The sequence below is a fragment of the Pelophylax lessonae genome, assembly GCF_965119305.1.
Source record: "Pelophylax lessonae genome assembly, chromosome: 4".
In the NCBI taxonomy this organism is placed as follows: Eukaryota; Metazoa; Chordata; class Amphibia; order Anura; family Ranidae; genus Pelophylax; species Pelophylax lessonae.
In genome coordinates this window covers 279,629,661-279,651,673 of record NC_138771.1, presented here as the reverse complement: position 1 = coordinate 279,651,673, position 22,013 = coordinate 279,629,661, and the positions used below count along the sequence as shown (strand labels likewise).

Sequence of the window (22,013 nt, the reverse complement as noted above, 5' to 3'; positions counted from 1 at the left end):
TGTGCTTACTGCAAGGTACCTTACCGTTCGCGGATTGGGGGAGAAGAGTACTCTACCTTCTGTTAGACCCTTGATTAACTCATCCAAGGAGTCACCAAACAGACGTTAACCTAAAATGGGAAGATCCGTTACGGCCTTCTTAGAAGCCTGGTCAGCCGACCAGCTCTTCACCCACACCATGTAGAGTATGGCCATCCCCACCGCAGATGCTCTGGCAACCAGAGGAGCCACGTCCAGGGCCGCATCACACAAGTACACCATGGCCTGGGCCATCTGATCTACTGAGCTCAATTAGAGTAGGAGGAACCGACTCAGCATTCAAGTTGCTCCTAAGCACCTTGACCCATTCTGTAACCGTCTGAGAAACCAGGACGGAGGCGAAAACAGGTTTTAGAAGCGAACTCGCCATTAAGTGCAGGTGGTGGGAAAGGGATTTAATTTGCCTGTCCACCGGGTCCTTAAACACCGGGAAGTCTTCAATAGGCACCACAGTAAATTTATTCAACGGGGAAACAGTGTGATCCACCTTAGGTGACACTGTCCAACGATTGGAAATTGAGTCTGCAAAGGGTAATGGCATTGAAAGCGCTTGGGCACCACCAGCATGTGCTTAATGCACCGCCTTTGCTCATTCACAATATTGTGAAATTCCTCGGGACAAGGAAAAACCTGACCCGAATTCTGGGCTTTGCGTGAGCCGAAGACAACCCGCTTTCCTGACTGTGTGGGCTCATCATCCAGATGCAACGTTTCCCTTACTGAACGAATCAGTGCTTCCACCAGAGCGCGTTCCCGAGCTGCAGATGAGGACGACTCATCCTCCTCACTGTCTGACTGTGAGGACATGGATCCCTCAGAAATGGTAATGTCCGTGGCAACCACATCAGGCTCTGATTCACAAGACAGAGAGGGCATCTGCCGTTTTTGGGTAGTAACTTGTTTCATCACAAGATCCACCTTTGACGCCAGAGTTTCTAAGGCTGCAGACAGAGACAGGAGAGATGGCGATCCGGACGCACAAATAAAATCAGAGGGAAAATGTTCACCTTGGGACTCCATTTTGCAGCAAAGAAGAAAATGAGTACACTGCCCCTTTAAAACGCGATCCGCACCGCAATACCACGCTAAAGCCGGAGTCCCCCTTTAAGGTTTGTATGTGCCCTGACAGGAGTGAAGTGTGTCCGAGGAATGCCCAAAGGATTAAAAACCCCCTTACTGTACCAGCAACCCTGAGAAGCAGCCGCTCTGCAAGCAGTCTTCAGCATGTGAAACTTCTGAGGAAGTGACCAAACATCACTAGAGGCCGAGCTCACCTGTGTAGTCTAAAAGCTACAATAAAATGGTGCCAATAGAAAAGTATAGGAAGCAAAGGGAAAATGGCAGCCGCCCAGACAGCGCAGCCTATGCCCACACTAAAAATGGTGGCCAAAAACGATGCCAAGCACTCAGGAAACTAAGGGAAAATGGCTGCTGCCCTAACACAGAAGCGGCCCATGCCCATACCTGAGATGGCGGCCGAAAACTGCACCAAGCACACAGAAACCCAGGAATGAAGGCCACCGTGGGAATCCACCTAAAAGGACCCCCCAGGACAAGGCTACATCTTAAATACCCCCCCCCCAGCCCCTGGGCATCAGACACCGCTATAGCGCCCCCAGCGGGAGCGGGGAGGGCAAAACCTGTCCTGACAGGCCTGGGGGATCTTCCAGAGAGACACAGCCCTGATATCCCCAGGAATGGGCCCCATCTCACCCTCAGAGGTTTGTCTCAGGGACACGGGGGACATTGCATCACTCACTATACCATGGACCAGGGGTCTCTGCCCCGAAACAGCTCGCCTCCCACCCTGAGTGCCACCCAAAAAGGGTCACGCTGCGACTCAGGGCGTTCCAGCTCGATGTGTCCCAGCAAAGCATCCGCTCGCAGGCTCGTCCCCAACCACCGGGGCTCCATCGTGGGGAGGCCTGGGCAGACCACAACCTGCTCACGCTCGTTGGCCAGGCTGGGAGACCGCAAGGATCTAGATTATCCACTGCAAAACCTCAGTCCGGCCCACCTGACACTAGCTAGCGATAGTGAGTAAAGATAAACAAACAAACATTCTCAAAAGAAAATAAAAACCGAGACCAAAGTTGCAGCAGGGAACCTAGGTCCTACTCGGCAGCAAGAAACTGGTTTTAGAGCTCAGTGTGTTTGGGGTTATGTCATGAGGGACAGCCCCTATAGGCGTATTGAGTGAAAGTTTTTCACTGCCTAGTCTACTCCTGTAGATGGTGCATAACCCATTAGTGAAGAAGCATTGAGAGCTGCCTCTGTCAGAGGACATAAGAGAAAGCAGATCCTCCCTGAGAGAAAGTCTCCAAGGAACGTCTGCGACTAGCCTGACCAGGTCGACGTATCAAGCCCGACGAGGCCATTCCAGAGCCACAAGGATGAGCAGAATCCCTTCCTGCTGCTATCCTGTGAAGAAGTTTTGGCAGTAACTTGAGCGGAGGAAACACACACTTCAGCCGACACTGACCCAACTGAGCCACCAACGCGTCTGTGGCGTCTGCCAGAGGGTCCTGAGAACGGGCCACAAACCTCTGCACTTTTCTGTTGTTCCGAGATGCCAACAAATATACGTCTGGAGTGCCCCAACGAAGGCACAGTTGCTGGAACACCTCCGGATGGAGAGACAATTCCCCTGGAGCCAAGGTCTGCCGACTGAGGTAATCTGCCTGCCAATTTTCCACTCCTGGAATGTAAACGACGGAGAGAGCCGGAAAACAAAGTGTTCCGCCAACCGAAGAAGGCCGCAAGAACACTTCTGGTGCCCCCTTGGTGATTGACATAAGCCACAGCCGTGGTATTATCCGTTGAACGCGCACTGGACAGCCCCGAAGGTGCTCTGTACAGTGGCTTAAGGAAAACCTGATCGCTCTCAGTTCCAGAACATTGATCAGTAACCTGGATACCTCCAGAGACCAGACCCCTTGAGCAGAAAGCATGCCGAGAACACCTCGCCACCCAGACAGATTGGCAACCGTGGTGATCACTGTCCAATATATAGGGAGGAAAGATTTTCTTTGTTTGAGCGTCGGGGACTGAAGCCACCATATCAGGGGTCATCTGGCTCAACTGGATTTGTCCAGAGAACTTGGATCTTTGTTCCATTTGAGAAGAATTTCCTTCTGGAGTATTCTCCTATGAAATTGAGCGTTAAGCACCGCCTCGAAGGACGATACCATCAGTCCCAGAACTCTCATAAAGATCCGAAGGGATGACCATTTGCTGGACAGCAATAGCTGAATTGCAGACTGGAGTTTTTGAAGTTTGTCGGGAGGAAGAAACACCCTGGCTGAGGACGAGTCCAAAGTCAGGCCCAGATAGTCCAGCCTCATGGAAGGAACCAGGGACGACTTCTGGAGATTAACAATCCCCCCAAACTCCTCCAGAGTTCTCACGGTGATCTCTAAGTTTGTCACCAGTGCCAGATGGAGAATCCACACGGAGAAGCAGATCGTCCAGGTATCTCAGGACCGATATCCCCCGCTGGCGTAACAAAGCCAGGACCGGAGCCAACACCTTTGTGAAGACCCGAGGAGCAGAGGCGAGACCAAAGGGTAACGCCACAAACTGATAGTGATCCTTTCCCACGGCAAAACGTAGAAACTGCTGATGTCTTGCAGATTGGGATGTGAAGGTAGGCATCTTTGATGTCTACCGAGGCCAGGAAAGCCCCCCTGGTGTAGGGAGGCCACCATCGTGCGAATGGATTTCATCTTGAATTTTTGAACTCGCACAAAGCAATTCAGTGCCTTTAGGTCCAGAATTGGATGCACCTTGCCCTCCTTCCTGGGGACCATAAACAGATTTGAGTAAAAGCCCTGAAAACGTTCCGAGAACGGAACGATTACTCCTTGTTGTTCCAGGTCCTGTACCGCCCCAAAGAGCGCCTGTAAGCGATGCGCAGACCAGCATTTTAGCCAAAGTATATCCCGGAGGACCACTGCCGACATCGACAGTTGTGCCAATATTGGAGTCGCATCCAGCGAGGCATTGTAAAAAAAATGCAGCCCCTGGATCAAATGGTCCGTCAGCTCCTTAAAGGCAGGGTGTAGTTGTTACCCCCTCCAGGTCAAGGCGTAGTAACTTAGCCCATTCAGTCAAAGTTTGCGACACAAGGGCAATAGTAAACACTGGTGTGAGCGCAGACCCCGCCACGGAGTACATATTGCGGACCACAGACTCCGCCTTTCTACCTGCCGGATCCTAAAGGACAGGGGATCCTCCACTGGAATCATGGTAGCGTCATTCAGTCTGGAGACCGGAGGGTCCACTGTAGGTGGCACAGTCCACTTCTTAACAACGGAATCTTCAAAAGGGGTAGTGCCTAGCAATCCCCTTAGGCACCCCAGGGGGGTGCTTTGGGCGGTCCCACTCTTGACCATGGTGTCAAAATACACGGGAAAGGGGAAAACCTTAACCGCTCTGGATGGCTTGTGAGTGCCAAAAGTAACATGCGCCTCAGTTGCAGCAGTATCCTCCATTTTCAGGGTGTCACGTACAGATACAACCAGTGCGTCCACTTGTGCCTTTTCTTGCGCTGTGGCGGAGGGAGAGGTGTCATCCTCACTATCAGAGGAGACAGGGCACGAGGTAGCAGACCTGGCAGGAAGACCCACGTCTGCAGTGGCTGAACCAGATACAGAATCTGATACATCAGATGAGGCAGGGGTAGGAGGGGGGCGTTTTTTGGCAACCCGTCCTTTACAGGCCATCTCCACCGGGACACAAAGGATTTCAAGACCGACGACAGTGCATCTATGGATAGCTGGGATCCGGAGGGCCCGAGGCCTCCTTGAGGGGGGTCAGATGGGGAAAAATGTTCCGCAGGGTCCATGTTGCACCAGTGGTACCCTGTAGCAAAAAGTGGGGAAAAAAAAAATCGCGTTATAGGGCTCACATCCCCCCCAGGCCACTAGGGGCAAGGGGGGGTCACATTTACTCACCATACCATGGATCGGGTGGGCTTCGCTCCGGGCAGACCTCCTCCCACCCTGGAGGTGCTGCCAGCCGAGGGGTACGCTGCGACTCAGGGCATTCCAGGTCGTAGCGTCTCGGCGAGGCATCCGCTCACAGGCTCGTCCCCATCCGGAAAGGGGCATTGCCGTGGTGAGGCCTAGTGCAGAATTATAACCTGCTCACGCTTGTAGGCCAGGCTGGGGGGAATATAAGGATCAAGATTATCCAGTGCGAAGCCCCAGCCGGCATTGCTTGTAGATCCCCAGGAGATCCCCCTGAACACCAGCTAGCAAAGTGAGTAAAGAGAAATAAAACAAAATATTCTGAAAAGAACAAAAAAATGAGACCGAAGTCCCACCAGGAAACCTAGGTCCTACTCCTTCTCTAGGCATAAACAAACTGGTTTGCTGAGCAGAGGGTGTGTGGGTTATGCATGTGGGGAAGGCCCAGTAGGCGTGTACATGTAACATTTTTCCTGCCTAGACTACTCCTGCAGGGGGCAACATAACCCATTCAGCTAATGAAGATGGAGACTGCGTCTGTCAATGGACGATAGAGAAACAATATTTTTATTTTGTTTAATGGTTGTATTTTATTGCTTTTCTTTGTATACAGTACAGGGAGTGCAGAATTATTAGGCAAATGAGTATTTTGACCACATCATCCTCTTTATGCATGTTGTCTTACTCCAAGCTGTATAGGCTCGAAAGCCTACTACCAATTAAGCATATTAGGTGATGTGCATCTCTGCAATGAGAAGGGGTGTGGTCTAATGACATCAACACCCTATATCAGGTGTGCATAATTATTAGGCAACTTCCTTTCCTTGGGCAAAATGGGTCAAAAGAAGGACTTGACAGGCTCAGAAAAGTCAAAAATAGTGAGATATCTTGCAGAGGGATGCAGCACTCTTAAAATTGCAAAGCTTCTGAAGCGTGATCATCGAACAATCAAGCATTTCATTCAAAATAGTCAACAGGGTCGCAAGAAGCATGTGGAAAAACCAAGGCGCAAAATAACAGCCCATGAACTGAGAAAAGTCAAGCGTGCAGCTGCCAAGATGCCACTTGCCACCAGTTTGGCCATATTTCAGAGCTGCAACATCACTGGAGTGTCCAAAAGCACAAGGTGTGCAATACTCAGAGACATGGCCAAGGTAAGAAAGGCTGAAAGACGACCACCACTGAACAAGACACACAAGCTGAAACGTCAAGACTGGGCCAAGAAATATCTCAAGACTGATTTTTCAAAGGTTTTATGGACTGATGAAATGAGAGTGAGTCTTGATGGGCCAGATGGATGGGCCCGTGGCTGGATTGGTAAAGGGCAGAGAGCTCCAGTCCGACTCAGACGCCAGCAAAGTGGAGGTGGAGTACTGGTTTGGGCTGGTATCATCAAAGATGAGCTTGTGGGGCCTTTTCGGGTTGAGGATGGAGTCAAGCTCAACTCCCAGTCCTACTGCCAGTTTCTGGAAGACACCTTCTTCAAGCAGTGGTACAGGAAGAAGTCTGCATCCTTCAAGAAAAACATGATTTTCATGCAGGACAATGCTCCATCACACACGTCCAAGTACTCCACAGCATGGCTGGCAAGAAAGGGTATAAAAGAAGAAAAGCTAATGATATGGCCTCCTTGTCACCTGATCTGAACCCCATTGAGAACCTGTGGTCCATCATCAAATGTGAGATTTACAAGGAGGGAAAACAGTACACCTCTCTGAACAGTGTCTGTGAGGCTGTGGTTGCTGCTGCACGCAATGTTGATGGTGAACAGATCAAAACACTGACAGAATCCATGGATGGCAGGCTTTTGAGTGTCCTTGCAAAGAAAGGTGGCTATATTGGTCACTGATTTGTTTTTGTTTTGTTTTTGAATGTCAGAAATGTATATTTGTGAATGTTGAGATGTTATATTGGTTTCACTGGTAAACATAAATAATTGAAATGGGTATACTGTACAGTATATTTTATTTTTGTTAAGTTGCCTAATAATTATGCACAGTAATAGTCACCTGCACACACAGATATCCCCCTAAAATAGCTAAAACTAAAAACAAAATAAAAACTACTTCCAAAAATAGTCAGCTTTGATATTAATGAGTTTTTTGGGTTCATTGAGAACATGGTTGTTGTTCAATAATAAAATTAATCCTCAAAAATACTAATTTGCCTAATAATTCTGCATTCCCTGTATGTGCATTTAAAACCATTTTAAGAATTGTATAAACCCAGGGAAACGACTTAACAGGTCCCAAGTTAGTCAATAAATATTATAATTTAAACGCCAAAACTCTGCATTAATCAATGAAAACAATTTAATACTTTACTACTTTTTTTAAAAGGAAAAATTTGTTAAGGTGAAAATATTTTCAGCATAATCAATGCAATCACACCAAAACATGTAAATATTATACAATACCTACTTGGCACATCTCACCCAGTTTGTATGCTGGCTAAGTGAGAAAAGGAAACCTTGGTGATGCACATTCCACGCTTTGATTGACTTGTCATCGGATGCAGTGATAATGGTTTGACCATCACTCGAGAAGTCAACGCATCGCACAGAGGATGTATGAGCCTTAAATATGGTTGATTCACCTTTGCTGAATACAAGAAAAACAAATCAATTTAGATGTTCAAATATAGATAAACCAATAAAATAAATTCTCCTGTAACAGAATAAAATATACTCCATTTATACATGAGGGTATGCAAGTCATGGTTGAGTTCAGATGTTTCTAAATGTAATTTTACAGCAAAGCATTCAATGGCAATTTACTCTAAGGGACATCTATAAAAATGTAAGTAAAGCTAGATGTAACTTTTGGAAGGATTCCCAGAACACCTTCAAGCACATTGTGTTCTGAAACGAGCTTCCCATAGGTACTGTGTAAAACAAGCTATTACAATTAGTAGGCAGAAAGTATGAACGCTGTTTAAAGTGCACTGTGTATGTCGTTTTACCGACACCCAAAACTAGACACTTATGAATAATTTAGCTGGCACTGGACTGCTGACTGTAAAAGCTAAAAACACATTACAAACACAAATCTGTAAAACAAAAAATAAGAGGGCTTGTAAAGACAAGACCAGTAAATATATTTTATCAGTCATTAGTACCTACAGTATCTCACAAAAGTGAGTACACCCCTCACATGTCCTTAGTCTGCTTGTCTTCAGCAAACTGTTTGCGGGCTTTCTTGTGCATCATCTTTTGAAGAGGCTTCCTTCTGGGACGACAGCCATGCAGACCAATTTGATGCAGTGTGCGGCGTGTGGTCTGAGCACTGACAGGCTGACCTCCCATCCCTTCAACCTCTGCAGCTGGCAGCACTCATACGTCTATTTCCCAAAGACAACCTCTGGATATGACGCTGGGCACGTACATTCAACCTCTTTGGTTGACCATGGCGAGTGCTTTTCTGAGTGGGACCTGTCCTGTTAAACCGCTGTATGGTCTTGGCCACTGTGCTGCAGCTCAGTTCCAGGATCTTGGCAATCTTCTTATAGCCTAGGCCATCTTTATGTAGAGCAACAATTCATTTTTCAGATCCTCAGATAGTGCTTTGCCATAAGGTGCCATGTTGAACTTCCAGTAAACAGTATGAGATAATGAGAGCGATAACACCAAATTTAACACGCATGCTCCCCATTCACACCTGAGACCTTGTAACACTAACGAGTCACATGACACCGGGGAGGGAAAAACTGGATTTTTGTACTTACCTTAAAATCCTTTTCTCTGAAGTTCATCCTCCAATCAGGAATAGGACACTAGGCAGGAAAAAGCTTTACCACGCCTATGGGGGCTGTCCTTGCAGGCATAACCCCACACACTCTGCTATAGCAGCCAGTTTTGTTGCAAGCGGTGTTTAGAAGACAAAAAAACCCCATTCACTCAGAAGCAGAGGGGCGGGTGCTGCGTCTATCGATTAAAGCGGAGTTTCACCCTAATTTTGAACTTTACACAATCAATAACATTAAAACATTCTAAAAACGAATTGGATAGTTATTTTTTTTTTTGTTTCACTTACCTTATTTTTAATCAAAATTACTCACCTTCCTGCCACTTCCTCATGCGGCCCTGACCGCCAACATCATTTCCTGCTTTGTATTGACTCCTGGGAGAGGAGTGTCATTAATCCCAGGAGTCAATGCGCCTGCACCGGTGTCCCTCGTCACTTCCTGCTCATGGTCTATTCCCCAGCCTACAGCACAGGCATACGAGAGACCCACTCCCTCTGATAGGGCTACGTTAAGGTGGACAGCCAACAGCCAGGGACCCACACATAACCTGGGTCCCCTACGGTACTGCCGCACAGAGAACTTTGCGGCAAAAGGAGGCATCAGCTGATGCCAGAACATCAATTTTGTAGAATTTTGAAAAAGTGTGCACTGACGACCAAGTCGCAGCCTTGCACACCTGGGCCACCGAAGCCTGATGCCGGAGGGCCCAGGATGTACTCACCGACCTGGTAGAGTGCGCCTTGACCGGGAAGGTGGTACCCGTTCCCTCAACGAATAGGCCTGAACAATTGTCTGATCCATTTTGAAATGGTCGCCGCAGACGCAGCCATACCCTTCCAGGTCCCTCAGGAAGGACAAAGAGAGAATCCGATTTTCGAAAGGATTCAGTCGACGACAGGTAAACCCTGATCACCCTGACAACATCCAAAGAATGCAAGGCAATCTCTTTAGGATGTTTAGGATTCGCACAGAGCGAAGGTAAGACAATGTCCTCATTGAGGTGAAAATCCAAAACCACCTTTGGAAGAAAGGACGGGTTAGGTCGCAAGACCACCTTATCCCTATGAACCACCAGGTAAGGGGAGCGGCAAGACAACGCCGCCAACTCCGACACTCTGCGAGCAGAAGTGATCGCTACCAGAAAGGCAACGCAACGAAATTTCCCTGATGTTTTCAAACGGGGAATGTTGTAACACGGACAGAACCAAGTTCAAGTCCCCTGGAGGCAGAGGCTCCCTTCTAGGAGGGGCCAAGTGACGCACACCTTGAATGAAGGTGCAAATGAAAGAATTAGACGCCACAGGGCACTGAAAAAGAACAGCAAGTGCAGAAACCTGGTCTTAATCGTGGCCAACGCAAGGCGCTGGTCCACACCAGACTGAAGGAAAGCCAACACTCTCGCCACCGAGTATGAACGAGGAGAGAAACCCCTGGACTCACCAGGCAAAATAAGCTTTCCATGTTCGGTAATAAATCTTACCAGACAAGGCTTTTCTAGCCTTGATTAAAGTAGGAATGACCTCTGAGGAGAGACCCCTGTCTCTCAGGACCTGGCTTTCAACAGCCATGCCGTTAAAGCCAGCACCTGTAAAGCAGGATGGAAGATCGGTCCCTGACACAGCAGATCTTCCTGCATTGGCAGCCGCCATGGAGGCTCGACAGCCATGTGAACGATGTCCGCATACCAGGACCGGCATTGGCCAGTCCGGCGCCACCAGAATCACCAGTGTTTGTTCCGAGGCCAACCTGCGAAGGAACCTGGACAACAACTGAATTGGAGGAAAGGCATAGATCAGACGATACTGATGCCAAGGCACTACCAACGCATCCGAGGCGTCTGCCAGAGGATCGCGCGTTCTTGCCACAAACCTTTCCACCTAGGGGTTTAGCCAAGACGCGAACAGATCCACATCCGGGAATCCCCACTTCGCACACAGCATTTGAAAAACCTCCGGGTGCAGGGACCATTCCCCCTGGTCCAGGGTCTGGCGGCTCAGATAATCTGCCTGTCAATTCTCCACACCCGGAATGTGAACTGCCGATATCGCCGGGACATGAGTCTCGGCCCAAGACAGAATACTGGTCACTTCCTGGGCCACCCGGGCACTTCTGGTGCCCCCTTGGTGGTGGATGTATGCCACCACAGTGGCATTGTCCATCTGCACCCGTACAGGACGGCCCTGAAGACGATCCGACCAATGGAGCAGGCACAGCCTGATCGCTCTCAATTCCAATATGTTTATCGGAAGGGAGGATTCCTCCTCCGACCAAGTGCCCTGGGCAGATAGGTTGCCCAGGACGCCACCCCAGCCCGACAGGCTGGCATTCATGGTAATCACCGTCCACAGTAACGGCCGGAAGGACTTCCCTTCCGAAACAGCCGGGGACTGAAGCCCACCACAAGAGATCCATTCTGGTTTGGCGACTCAGATATTCTCACGTCCAAGGACTGAGGTAGTCTGTCCCATCTGGCCAGGATCTCCCGCTTGGAGAGACCGCGTGTGAAACTGTGCAAATGGTATCGCCTCGAAGGCCGATACCATCAACCCCAGGGGCCGCATACAGATCCTGAGTGACGAGGATTCGTTGTCCCTGAGGGACCTGATCTTGGACTGCAGGGTCCGGAACTTGTCCTCCGGCAAGAACACCTTTGCTTGAGCAGAGTCCAGAACCATTCCCAAATACGGGAGACGAACCGAAAGAGACAAGGTCGACATCTGAACGTTGATGGTCCAACCGAACTCCTGGAGCGTCTGGACCGTAGTGGACCGATCGCGCAGCAGGCTCTGACTGGAACTCGATCTTAACAGGAGATCGTCCAGATAACCCAAGACCGCAATGCCCTGTGCCTGTAACAGGCCCAGAACAGGCGCCAACACCTTGGTAAAGACCCTTGGAGCCGAAGCGAGACCGAAAGGTAATGCCACAAACTGATAATGATCCTCCGCGATAGCGAATCGGAGATACCTCTGATGACCCTCGAAAATAGGGATGTGAAGATACGCATCCTTCAGGTCAATAGAGGCCAGGAATTATCCTGGACTCAGAGAGGCCACCACCGAGCGGAGCGATTCCATGCGGAACTTTCGAACGCGCACAAAGCGGTTCAGAGCTTTCAAGTCCAGAATCGGCGCACTTTGCCCTACTTTCTGGGCACAGTGAACAGATTTGAGTAAAAACCCCCGAAACCTGTCCCGATGAGGCACCGTGACGATTACCCCCTGAGCGAGGAGATCCTGTACCGCTTGATGCAGGTCTTGTAACCGCCCTGGGGTCAAATGAAGATTTGAGGGAAAGAATCTGTCTGCCGGCCGTGAAAGAAATTCGATCTTGTACCCTGATCGAATGATTTCCTGAACTCACCTGTCCTGAACTCAGAGCAGCCAAGGTTGGAGGAAACCGCACAAACGTCCCCCCACCCCTGAAATGGGTGAGGGTGCCCCTTCAGGCAGAGGCCACCCTGGCCCTTGAAGGGTTTCCCCTTGTACTGTGTCTTGAAGGCACAAAAGGACCCCTGATTAGGTTTAGAGGCGGGACCCCGCTTGCGTGGAAAAACTTGCCCTTAGGATTCTGGGGCAGCAGAGTGCTCTTGCCCCCAGTGACTCCATTAACCAATTCATCCAGGGATTCTCCAAAAAGGCGAGACCCCACATAGGGAATATCAGCCACCGCCTTTCTAGATTTCTGGTCAGCCGACCAGCTCTTCAACCATATCAGCCGACGGTTAAGCACCGCGACACTGGACAGGCGCGCAGCCAAAGGGGCCTCATTTTAGGCCGCATCGCACAAATACATGACCCCTTGATAAATCTGGTCCACCATCTCCACGGTAGTGGGGGGGGCAGAATCAGCCACGAGTGTGCATCTCAGCACCTTGGTCCAATCCGCCACAGCCTGAGCCGCCATGACAGAGGCGAAAATAGGCTTGAGCATGGAACCCGCCACCACATAGGTGTGGCGGGCAAGTGATTCCAGCCTCCTATCCGTAGGATCCCTAAATACCGGAGAATCTTTGGTAGGAACCAGAGTAGCCTTGTTCAATCTGGCTACAGTGTGATCCACTCGAGGAGCCACACACCAGCGTGCAACCGTAGTAGACGCAAAAGGATAGAGAAGTTGAAACCTTTTGCCTAGCTACTCCTAAGGAGAGGAAGTCAATACCCCATTGGTGAAGACTGTATGAGTGGGCGGCGACTGTCCGAGGACGTAAGAGAAAACTGCAATTTCTGGCTGCGACTGAAAGGGAGGGTCCTGCAGTCGCTTCTGGGGGGTCTGCAGGTGAATTTTTATCCTGGGACTCCATTGCTCAAATAAAACATTTTTTTGTGTAATGTCCCCTTAAGTCCGTGAAAAACACGGTCCCACTGCTATTACTGCAGATTCACAATCCCTCATTATAATGTAATAATAGCAGAGCAGAAGAGGAACAAACCCACAGGAAACCCAGGAACGTTACCAGACCACAGAGAAGCATCCAGCCTGAAAAGTGTAAAAACAAAACCAACACTGTCTGCACAGGAAGAGGAAGAAGCTCTGCCTCTATCATTACAAGCCATGCCGCATGCCTGTCCATCCCAAAGACCTCAAGAAAATGGCCGATCATACATTCTCAATGGGGAAATATAGAAAATGGCTGCCCATGCAAACTAATGGGAACACAGAGATCACGAACCACAGCAAAATGGTGGCCCCCACGGTGCACCATGCGGTCTCCAGGACCCCCAAAAGGTGTCCCAGAACAATCAGCATCTAAAAGGTCCCTAGCCAGGGACCCACTCAGGACAATCCACCCCCCTCAAATAAGCGCCATAACGGCCACATTATTACCGCCTCCCCCCCCCAAAGGTAAAATCTGCTAGAGGTAGGGGAATGCCAAGGGGTACAACAGATTCGTCCTCTGGGGTGCCAGGGAACTGAGGGAGTACCTAAGGTCCGACCATCTCAGGGAGGGGCCCGCGTCCGCCCCGTGACCACCAAGGGTGTTTGGGGGGACAATTTTACTGACCATACCACGGTACCAGGTGGGCGCCACTCCAAAACAAATTACCTCCCACCCGGGATGGGGGGGCTGTCAGCCAAGGGGAAGCTGCGACTCGGGGCGTTCCAGGTTGATGCGTCCCAGCAAGACTCTCCACCCGCAGGCTCGTCCCCATCCATCCAGGCACTGTCATGGCGAGGCCTAGTTCTGGACTATAACCTGCTCACGCTCGATGGCCAGGCTGGGAGACCTTAAGGATCTAGTTTATCCAGTGCGAAACCGCAGCTGGCTGTTGCTTGTAGTTCCTCTGGTACTTGGTCCTCAGGAACTAACTAGTTAAAGAATAAAAAAAAAAAATCACAATCTTTCCCTGTTACAGCTAAGACCGAAAGTCCCAGCACGGAGCTAGGTCCTATTCCTAACACTAGGCAGAACAAACTGTTTGATGATAGCAGAATCTGAGGGGTTATGCCTGCAGGGACAGCCCACATGGACAGCGTGGTTACATTTTTTTCCTGCCTAGTGCCTATTCCTAGGAGGAGGAGCATCTCCCTAGGAGTCATGAAGATAAGGAGCTGCGTCTGTCGATGAATGGTAGAGAAAATAAGGAGGCTTCAACTGCTGATTTCTGACAGCTGTCAGGTAATGCTAATTTAGAAGATAGCCAGGTGATTCCTTTTAACAAAAATCTTCCCTTAAGAATATCCTGTATGTTCATTCGCATTTTTTTTAGACATGTTATTTGCAATCTATCAGTAAAAGCCTTCCTTGTGTAGACATCCAAATGCCCCAAAAACTGCTGCTGGGCTGGGCACTGCCTTCTTGGATATGATGCCACCAGCCTCAGAGCCGTTAGGATAAACTCTATACTATTCCCCTTTGCTCCTCTCCTAATAGCTATGTGAAAGGATATGTAGGAGGAAGAGGATTTTGGCTAATACAAGAGTAAAAAGACACTTACTTCTAACCATAAAATCTTTTTCTTGGAGTGCATTGAGGGACACCTTCAGGTTATACTGCCACCTCCTGTGATATTGGACACTGCCACAAAAACAAAACAAAAAAAAAGCTTGCAACTATAGGCAAGACCAGGATATACCAGCATGCCTCAGCTTAGTAGGAAAGCAGTTCTGGAAGCATGACCATTAACACAGTGCAGTAGGACCTATGTCCCTCAATGAATCAAAGAAAAGGATTTTTAACTTGAAGAAAAATCATATTCCCTTTCTCATCCATTGGGGGATATAGGAAGTCTTTAACCCTGGTACATCCAAAGAAAGTCCAATTTAGGGGTGGGCAAAGCAGCAGACAATCAGCAGCCCTGGAAAAAAAAAAAGCAACAGAAAATCTAGGAACTGCCTGCAGTTTAAAAGGTGCACATGAACTGGGGCAACAACATCTTCATCCTGAAATCCCAAGGGGGCTCAATGAAAGAGGCAAGCTTCTTCTGTAACTTGTACGTATAGGTAAGCCTATAAGGCTTACCTATAGGTACTGTAAATATCTCCTAAACATGCACCTTTTAGGAGATATTTACTTTGCATGCAGCCAGTGACATCACTGGTGCAAGCGCTCTAAAGGAACAGCTGCCTGAGCTGTTCCTTCATAGCCCTGTGTCATGAACGGCGACTCCCGCGCGCATGCACGGTAGTGACGTCATTGCGGTTCCGGCCAATCAGATGGCCGGAGAACCCGGGAGAAGGACAGGTGAACATGTTGGCAATGTCAGCAGTGGGCAGGCACCGCTGCGGGGGCTTCGTTCTAAGGTAAGTTTTTCATAAAGAGCTAGTATGCGATGCATACTAGCTCATTATGCCTTTGTCTTTCAGGTTTTATTTGTTTTTTGGAGGTTTACAGCCTCTTGAAGATTCACTAATTTATGCAAGGGCAAGGAAGGTTGGAGGAGGTGAGAAGGCAGGAATCAATACTTCAGTTCGTAACCAAAGGATACCACCTCCTGCATCAAACTTCTGAGATGTAAGCTGTACAAGCATCAGAATAGGTAGAGGTAAATAAAAAGCCCAAAAGGCCCCCTTTAACTTGAAAGTAATAAAAATACTGTAGAAAGTGACACCCCAGGGGTGACCTTATGGAACAAGGACTGGAATCAGAGCCTCTGCAGCCTCTGGCTTGGAAGCAATTAAGGCTGTGAGAAAATCAGATATAGAATGTACATGAGAGGGCGCAGGACCATATTTATGGCCTCTGTGATCAGAGTCAGCAAAAACCTAAGTGATTTGGGCACTAAAATCTTGCATGACTATAGCAAAATCCTCAGCTGGAAAGGCAGAGAAACTCAGCCATACCCAACAAAGCTAAAAAAGGATAGCCGCAGAACCATTAATAGATAATGAGCTAGGGACATCCGGTACAACAGACTGCTGCCCCCCACGTCAAGAATCTGACATGTACATGTTACAACTGTGTGATGGTAATGCAATGTATGGACCCCACCCAGTGAATGACGTCAGTGCTTGGTCCCACAGCGTCCTTCGGCGGTCACTTCCAGGCTTTCCCTGCAAAGTCCAGTGCACTGGGGTCCAGAGGCGGTATTCCAAAAGTCAGACTGCAAAGAGATAAACTTCAACAGTGATGCAGAGATGAGTCTTGCTTGAAGTAAAAATATATTGAGAAAAAAAAAAAAAAGTGGTAGCTAAAGATTGGTTAGTCTTTTAACACAGCAGAGCTGAAAAAAAAAACCTATGTTAGACTTACCAGTAACATTATTTCTACGATCCCTCCAGGACGGCACACCTGAGAGATGAGAGGCTTCTCCCTACAAGAAACACTATCACTTGACAGCTGTTTAAAGTCTCCACCCTTCCCCTTGAACCTAAGTTTTGTAATAAAATAGAATGGAAGGGTTGGGAGACAAGGATTTCGGGCACAGAACTTATAAAAAAATTCACTTTTTATTAAACAAATTATTTAAAAACATACACTGTTGCAGGCAGATACGTTTTCTACATTGAAAACGAGACCTATACATTGGTCTACATCATAGAATACAATAGCTCATGAGGTGTTATGCCTCAACTTTGCATAGTAATATATATGTACAGAAAGATTTACAATTAGTATAGATCAGACATAGTATACTTCAAATCAGGAGATTCCTGCCGACAGATACCCGAATAGTCAAGGTGCCGGTCAACAGGGTCAGCTGAGAAATGTAGTAGGTTTACATCATACATTACTTTACGTTTTTGCTCAACATGTTTCGCTTTGCTGTGGAAAGCTTCGTCTGGAGCATACTATTTGACTTATCTGTGTGAAGATGTAAATATATTCAAACAAACAATATGTAATTTTTATGTACATTCTTACAATTGTAGTTACTTTCTATCAGTATACATTGCATTAGTGAGTTGCACAGGGTAATTAACATCAATGTAGAAACACATCTAAATATTTAAATTTCTTCTAGAGCCAGGAGGCTGCCGGGGGCACAGAGGAGCAGCCATTTGTGAGCGCATGTGGGGACCCACACCGTACATTTGGATAACTAATGGTCTATACATATGAATACATTTTATAAAAAACCATATGCATACCTGTACATTGTATATTTCAAACTTCTCTGATAGTTAACGAGGAGGACTATTAAGTGATCAACAGCTCATATACTGGAGAACGAATATTCACATAGGTGTGAGGGTAATCACCCCATGTGTTATATCTGGGCAAAATATAAAAGATACATGTTATATCTTGCTTGTCATCCACATATTATAGTTTAAATATGAAGACACCCGGTGTTCATATTTTTAAGAAAAGGTTTCTAGAGTGCCAGCCCCTATATAATGGATGAAAAAATCCATATATAGTAGATTAAAAAAGGGAAGAAACAAGAAAAAAGAAAAAAAGAAAATAAAAGAAAAACCGGCATCCCAAGGGGAGGTAGGTATGCATAGACATTCGCCGCGGGGGGAACAAGGTGTTTTTGTGATACAGCACTCTCAAACACATCGATAAATGCGTAGATATTAGAGAGTTACCACGTGTTTGTATGTATACGGTTCTGTGGGGAGATATAAATGGTCATTTATCGACCACATCATAGATTTCTGTAAATATCTTCAATTTAATATATAATTTGTCCACAGACTGCAACACTATAGCCTAATAAGGACCATTTTAATTACCCCCTCTGGCAAGTGTCTATGCATAAAGTCAGTTTTGACCCAGTTTAAGCCCAAAGGCCAGCCAGATAGTAGTATTAAAGACATGCAGAGTAACTGTATATGACACACTGATAATTTAAATGCTCACCGGTCTTTAGAAGGTAAAGCACATATGGTATAAAGTTTTGGACCCAAACTACAAGTAATGGATGCTAGCAAACAAGAGAAGATGGGAGTAACGCTGTAAGTATCGAGTTTGTATCAATTGCCCAGTATTTCAGAGAATCAAAGTCCGGCTTACCCCATGTTGAGCTGTATTGAACGCCACAAGAGTCCTCCCCGGATGGGGAACCGCCGCCATACCAGGACGCTTGTGCGGCGCCCTTATATGGCGTGGATCCCGGGCGGTTCGTCAGGTGACGTCGCCGCCCCGGCCATTCCCACCGGACGTGACGATGTAGCAGGGGCGGAGATAACTCCGCTCCAACCAATCACCAGCGTCAACGGGGGTAGATTAGACCCTTTTTATTTAGAGAATACCTTAAAAAAAACAAAGGATATATTATCGCCCGAGGTAATGGTGATTATCCTATAGGAAGGATAGGGCTAATAGACGCCCAAAATAAGAAACACTCGCTACATTTATTCCTAAATCAGGGAATCTCACCTATGAATTATATTTCCACAAATCTTGTTCCCATGGCAGCTAAATTCTTTCAGGACTTTTATATAGGACACGTGCTATTTTTCAGAAATTGTGACTTCTAATTTAATAGGGAATAAAAACCCTGTTGTAGGCATCAGGAAAGGGGAGGGAAAGATGATCACACCAACCGAGTGCCCCACCCCTACAGGTTCCATTATTCATAAGAAAGGAAGAAGAGACCCCATATTGTAATATATGTTATTTAATGGGGTAAAACGGCTCTAAACTTATAAGAATGATCTATAGGACTGAGTTTCATTCAGGCCTGGTCTGCTAGTAGCATTTAGGCGTTCAATCCAGATAGTTTCCTTCTGGAGAATTCTTTTATCCCAGTTGCCTCCCCGTGGGTCTTGGGGGATGACATCAAGAACGTAAAATCTTGCTTTCTTTGGATTGAACCTGTGGTATAGGTCTAGATGTCTACTCACGGGTGTGATCATCTTTCCCCCCTCTGATACGTATACATGATCGTTAATTCTCTGGCGTAGCTCTCTCATTGTTTTACCAACGTAAAACATACCGCAGGCACAATGCATGAGATATACTAGTCCGCGGGTATTGCAGTCGGCATGGAACCTAGGGGAAAAGGTTTCACCATTTGGTAAAGTAAATTGAGACCCCTCCTCTACCCAAGGACAAAGGGCACAGCTGCTGCATTTATATGTTCCTCTAGAGATTGTTTTGTGGTTTTTAATGGGTTGGTAATGGCTCGCTGTCAATTGATCTCGCAGAGATCTGGTTCGTCTAAATACGATCTGTGGGTGTTTGCCTACATATTTTCTCGTAATAGGGTCGTCACGTAGCAAGTGCCAGTGTCGTTCGAGGATGCCTCTAAGGACATTCTCATGATTAGAGTACTTGGTTATAAGCTTAACCGTTGGTTGTGTATTGCGTGATTTTGTTCTAAAGATAAGGCTGTTTCGATTCTGTGAAAAAGCCCTATTATAGGCTGTTCATAAGAGACGTTTGCTGTAACCCCCGAGCTGTTAAACGTTCACGTAGGAGATTGGCCTGAATTTTAAAATCACTATCAGTTGTACAGTTTCGCCGAAGGCGTATGTACTGGGCATATGGGATGCTACGTATTAGTGCCGCTGGATGGGCACTAGATGGGTGCAATATTACATTTACAGATGTTTCTTTTCGATATAGGTTATAGGTTAGTAGCAAGCTGTCCATTATCGTGTTTGACCACCGTCAGGTCAAGGAAATTAACTCTCGAATTATCTATAGTACATGTCAGTTTTAGATTGAAATCATTTGTGTTTAGGGCCAAAATAAATTCTTCCAGTAGTTGTTTTGAACCCGTCCAGACCACAAACACATCGTCTATATAACGATACCAAACCGCCACATACATGAAAAAATTTGACAATGTTTTGTCCGATGTAATTTGTCGCTCCCACCCCCCCAGGTACAAGTTCGCGTAGGCCGGGGCACAGCATGTGCCCATGGCCACGCCTTGCACCTGGAGGTAGTGGGACCCGTTGAATGTAAACCAATTATGTTGCAAAAGGAACAGAAGTAGTTCTAACAAAAAAACTCACAGAAAGGCCAAGTACGGTGGTTTTGTTCATATAAGAAGGTGCGTATCATCCCGACGCCCTGCTCGTGAGGGATGCTAGAGTATAATGCCTCTACATCCAAAGTCACGAGCAGGGCGTCGGGAGGAACCACCATATCTTCAATCATTTTCAGAAATTCGAGTGTGTCCTCGACGGTAGTCGAACAACGTGAGGTAGTAGGAAGAAGTCTACCAGGCGACTAGCGTTTTCAGTTAAATTCCCAATGCCTGATACAATAGGTCTCCCTGGTGGCATTGTCAGATTTTTATGAGTTTTAGGGAGAGAATAAAACGTGGCTTGTCTCGGGAATTTATTATTCAAGTAATTATAACAGTCCTATCTATTAGACCCGATTGGTATGCGCGTCCGATTATATCCAAGTACTCGACCTGAAATCTTTTTGTAGCTGACAGAGAAATTTTTTTGTACCATATTTTGTTTGTAAGAATGTCTAAACATATTTTTTCATATCCCTCCCGGGTCATTAATACTAAGTTTCCTCCCTTATCCGAGGGCTTTATAACCAGGTCTGTATGATTTTTTAACTTATTGATTATTTGCGTTTGTTGTTTGGATAAATTATGTTGTGTGGGTTGTAGTTCACAGTTCTTAATCTCACCCACCACCATGGTTAGAAAAGCCCATATATTGGGATTTGTGGTTAGATCAGGGAAATTATTCGATTTTGGTTTGAAAGATGCCTGTCTTTCATTAGGGGTAACACTTGGTGGAGGTTGGCTAAAGGATTGAGAATCAGAGGGGTCCCCCTCTTCTAGTAATAGGATTAGGTCACGTAGAGCTCGAAACTCCTGCATCGTGAAGTGCTTAATTTTTTCGGAAATTTCCTTATCTTGCGCATTCCGTTTTCGTTCAGGGTCAAAAATGTGTTTATAAGTCAAATTCCTGGCAAACATGTAAATGTCTTTTATGGTTTCGTATCTATCCATAGAAACTGATGGACAAAAAGTAAGGCCTAATTCAAGAATTTCTTGTTCTTGCGGGGATAGTTGATATGGGGTTAAATTAATAATGGATAATTTTAAGTGGGAAGGTTTAGTGCTGTGTTTAACTGAAAATTTGAAGCTTGTGCCTGTGAGGCCGAAAAGTGAGCATCAATAGTGGTCTGTCTCTGTGTGACAGCGTGAGGCGTGCTAGTTGGCAATGTGCTATTAAGTGAAACAAGTGAACTCGCTCCTAAAGGTTGGGTGTGAAGGTTGGAAATAAGTCCATGTGATACTGAGGTGGTTGAACTAGTGTTGGTGGAGGATGGCTCCAACATTTGTATTGCTTGGAGGGCCAGGCCCCCAAGATAGGGGTCCTGGGCCTCCAAGGCTTCATGTGTCACAGTGTCAGCCGGCCTAGACGTGTGTCAAATCTGACCAGCCCCGAGTAGGGGGGGCTGGAACTTGGACCTCTCGTCTGGTCGTTTTTTAGAACGTGGTGTATAGGTACCCCCCTCTTGTGGGTCCCGTTTTCGTGTTCCTGAATCTATTTTAGGTCTAGTGTCCTGATTGAATCTCGCCGACGCTTTGGATCTGTCAGATTGTACAGAAATCGAGGACGAGTCCGATTCCCAATCGGTTTCCCTCTGTCCTGAGTTCGGACGCGCATACCAATCGGGTCTAATAGATAAGGACTGTTATAATTACTTGAATAATAAATTCCCGAGACAAGCCATGTTTTATTCTCTCCCTAAAACTCATAAAAATCTGACGATGCCACCAGGGAGACCTATTGTATCAGGCATTGGGAATTTAACTGAAAACGCTAGTCGCCTGGTAGACTTCTTCCTACTACCTCACGTTGTTCGACTACCGTCATACGTCAAGGACACACTCGAATTTCTGAAAATGATTGAAGATATGGTGGTTCCTCCCGACGCCCTGC

At 47.0% G+C, this 22,013-nt stretch overlaps 1 protein-coding gene across 2 annotated transcripts in view; it reads right to left on the bottom strand.

Annotated features, from left to right (window-relative positions):
• Positions 1-22,013, bottom strand: part of POC1B (POC1 centriolar protein B) — a 308,058-nt gene that overhangs the window by 259,956 nt on the left and 26,089 nt on the right. For both annotated transcript variants that reach the window (XM_082252687.1, XM_082252686.1), the window contains one exon: positions 7,430-7,609. In XM_082252687.1, the coding sequence (XP_082108813.1) occupies positions 7,430-7,609 (180 nt within the window). The remainder of the gene's footprint in view (positions 1-7,429; positions 7,610-22,013) is intronic.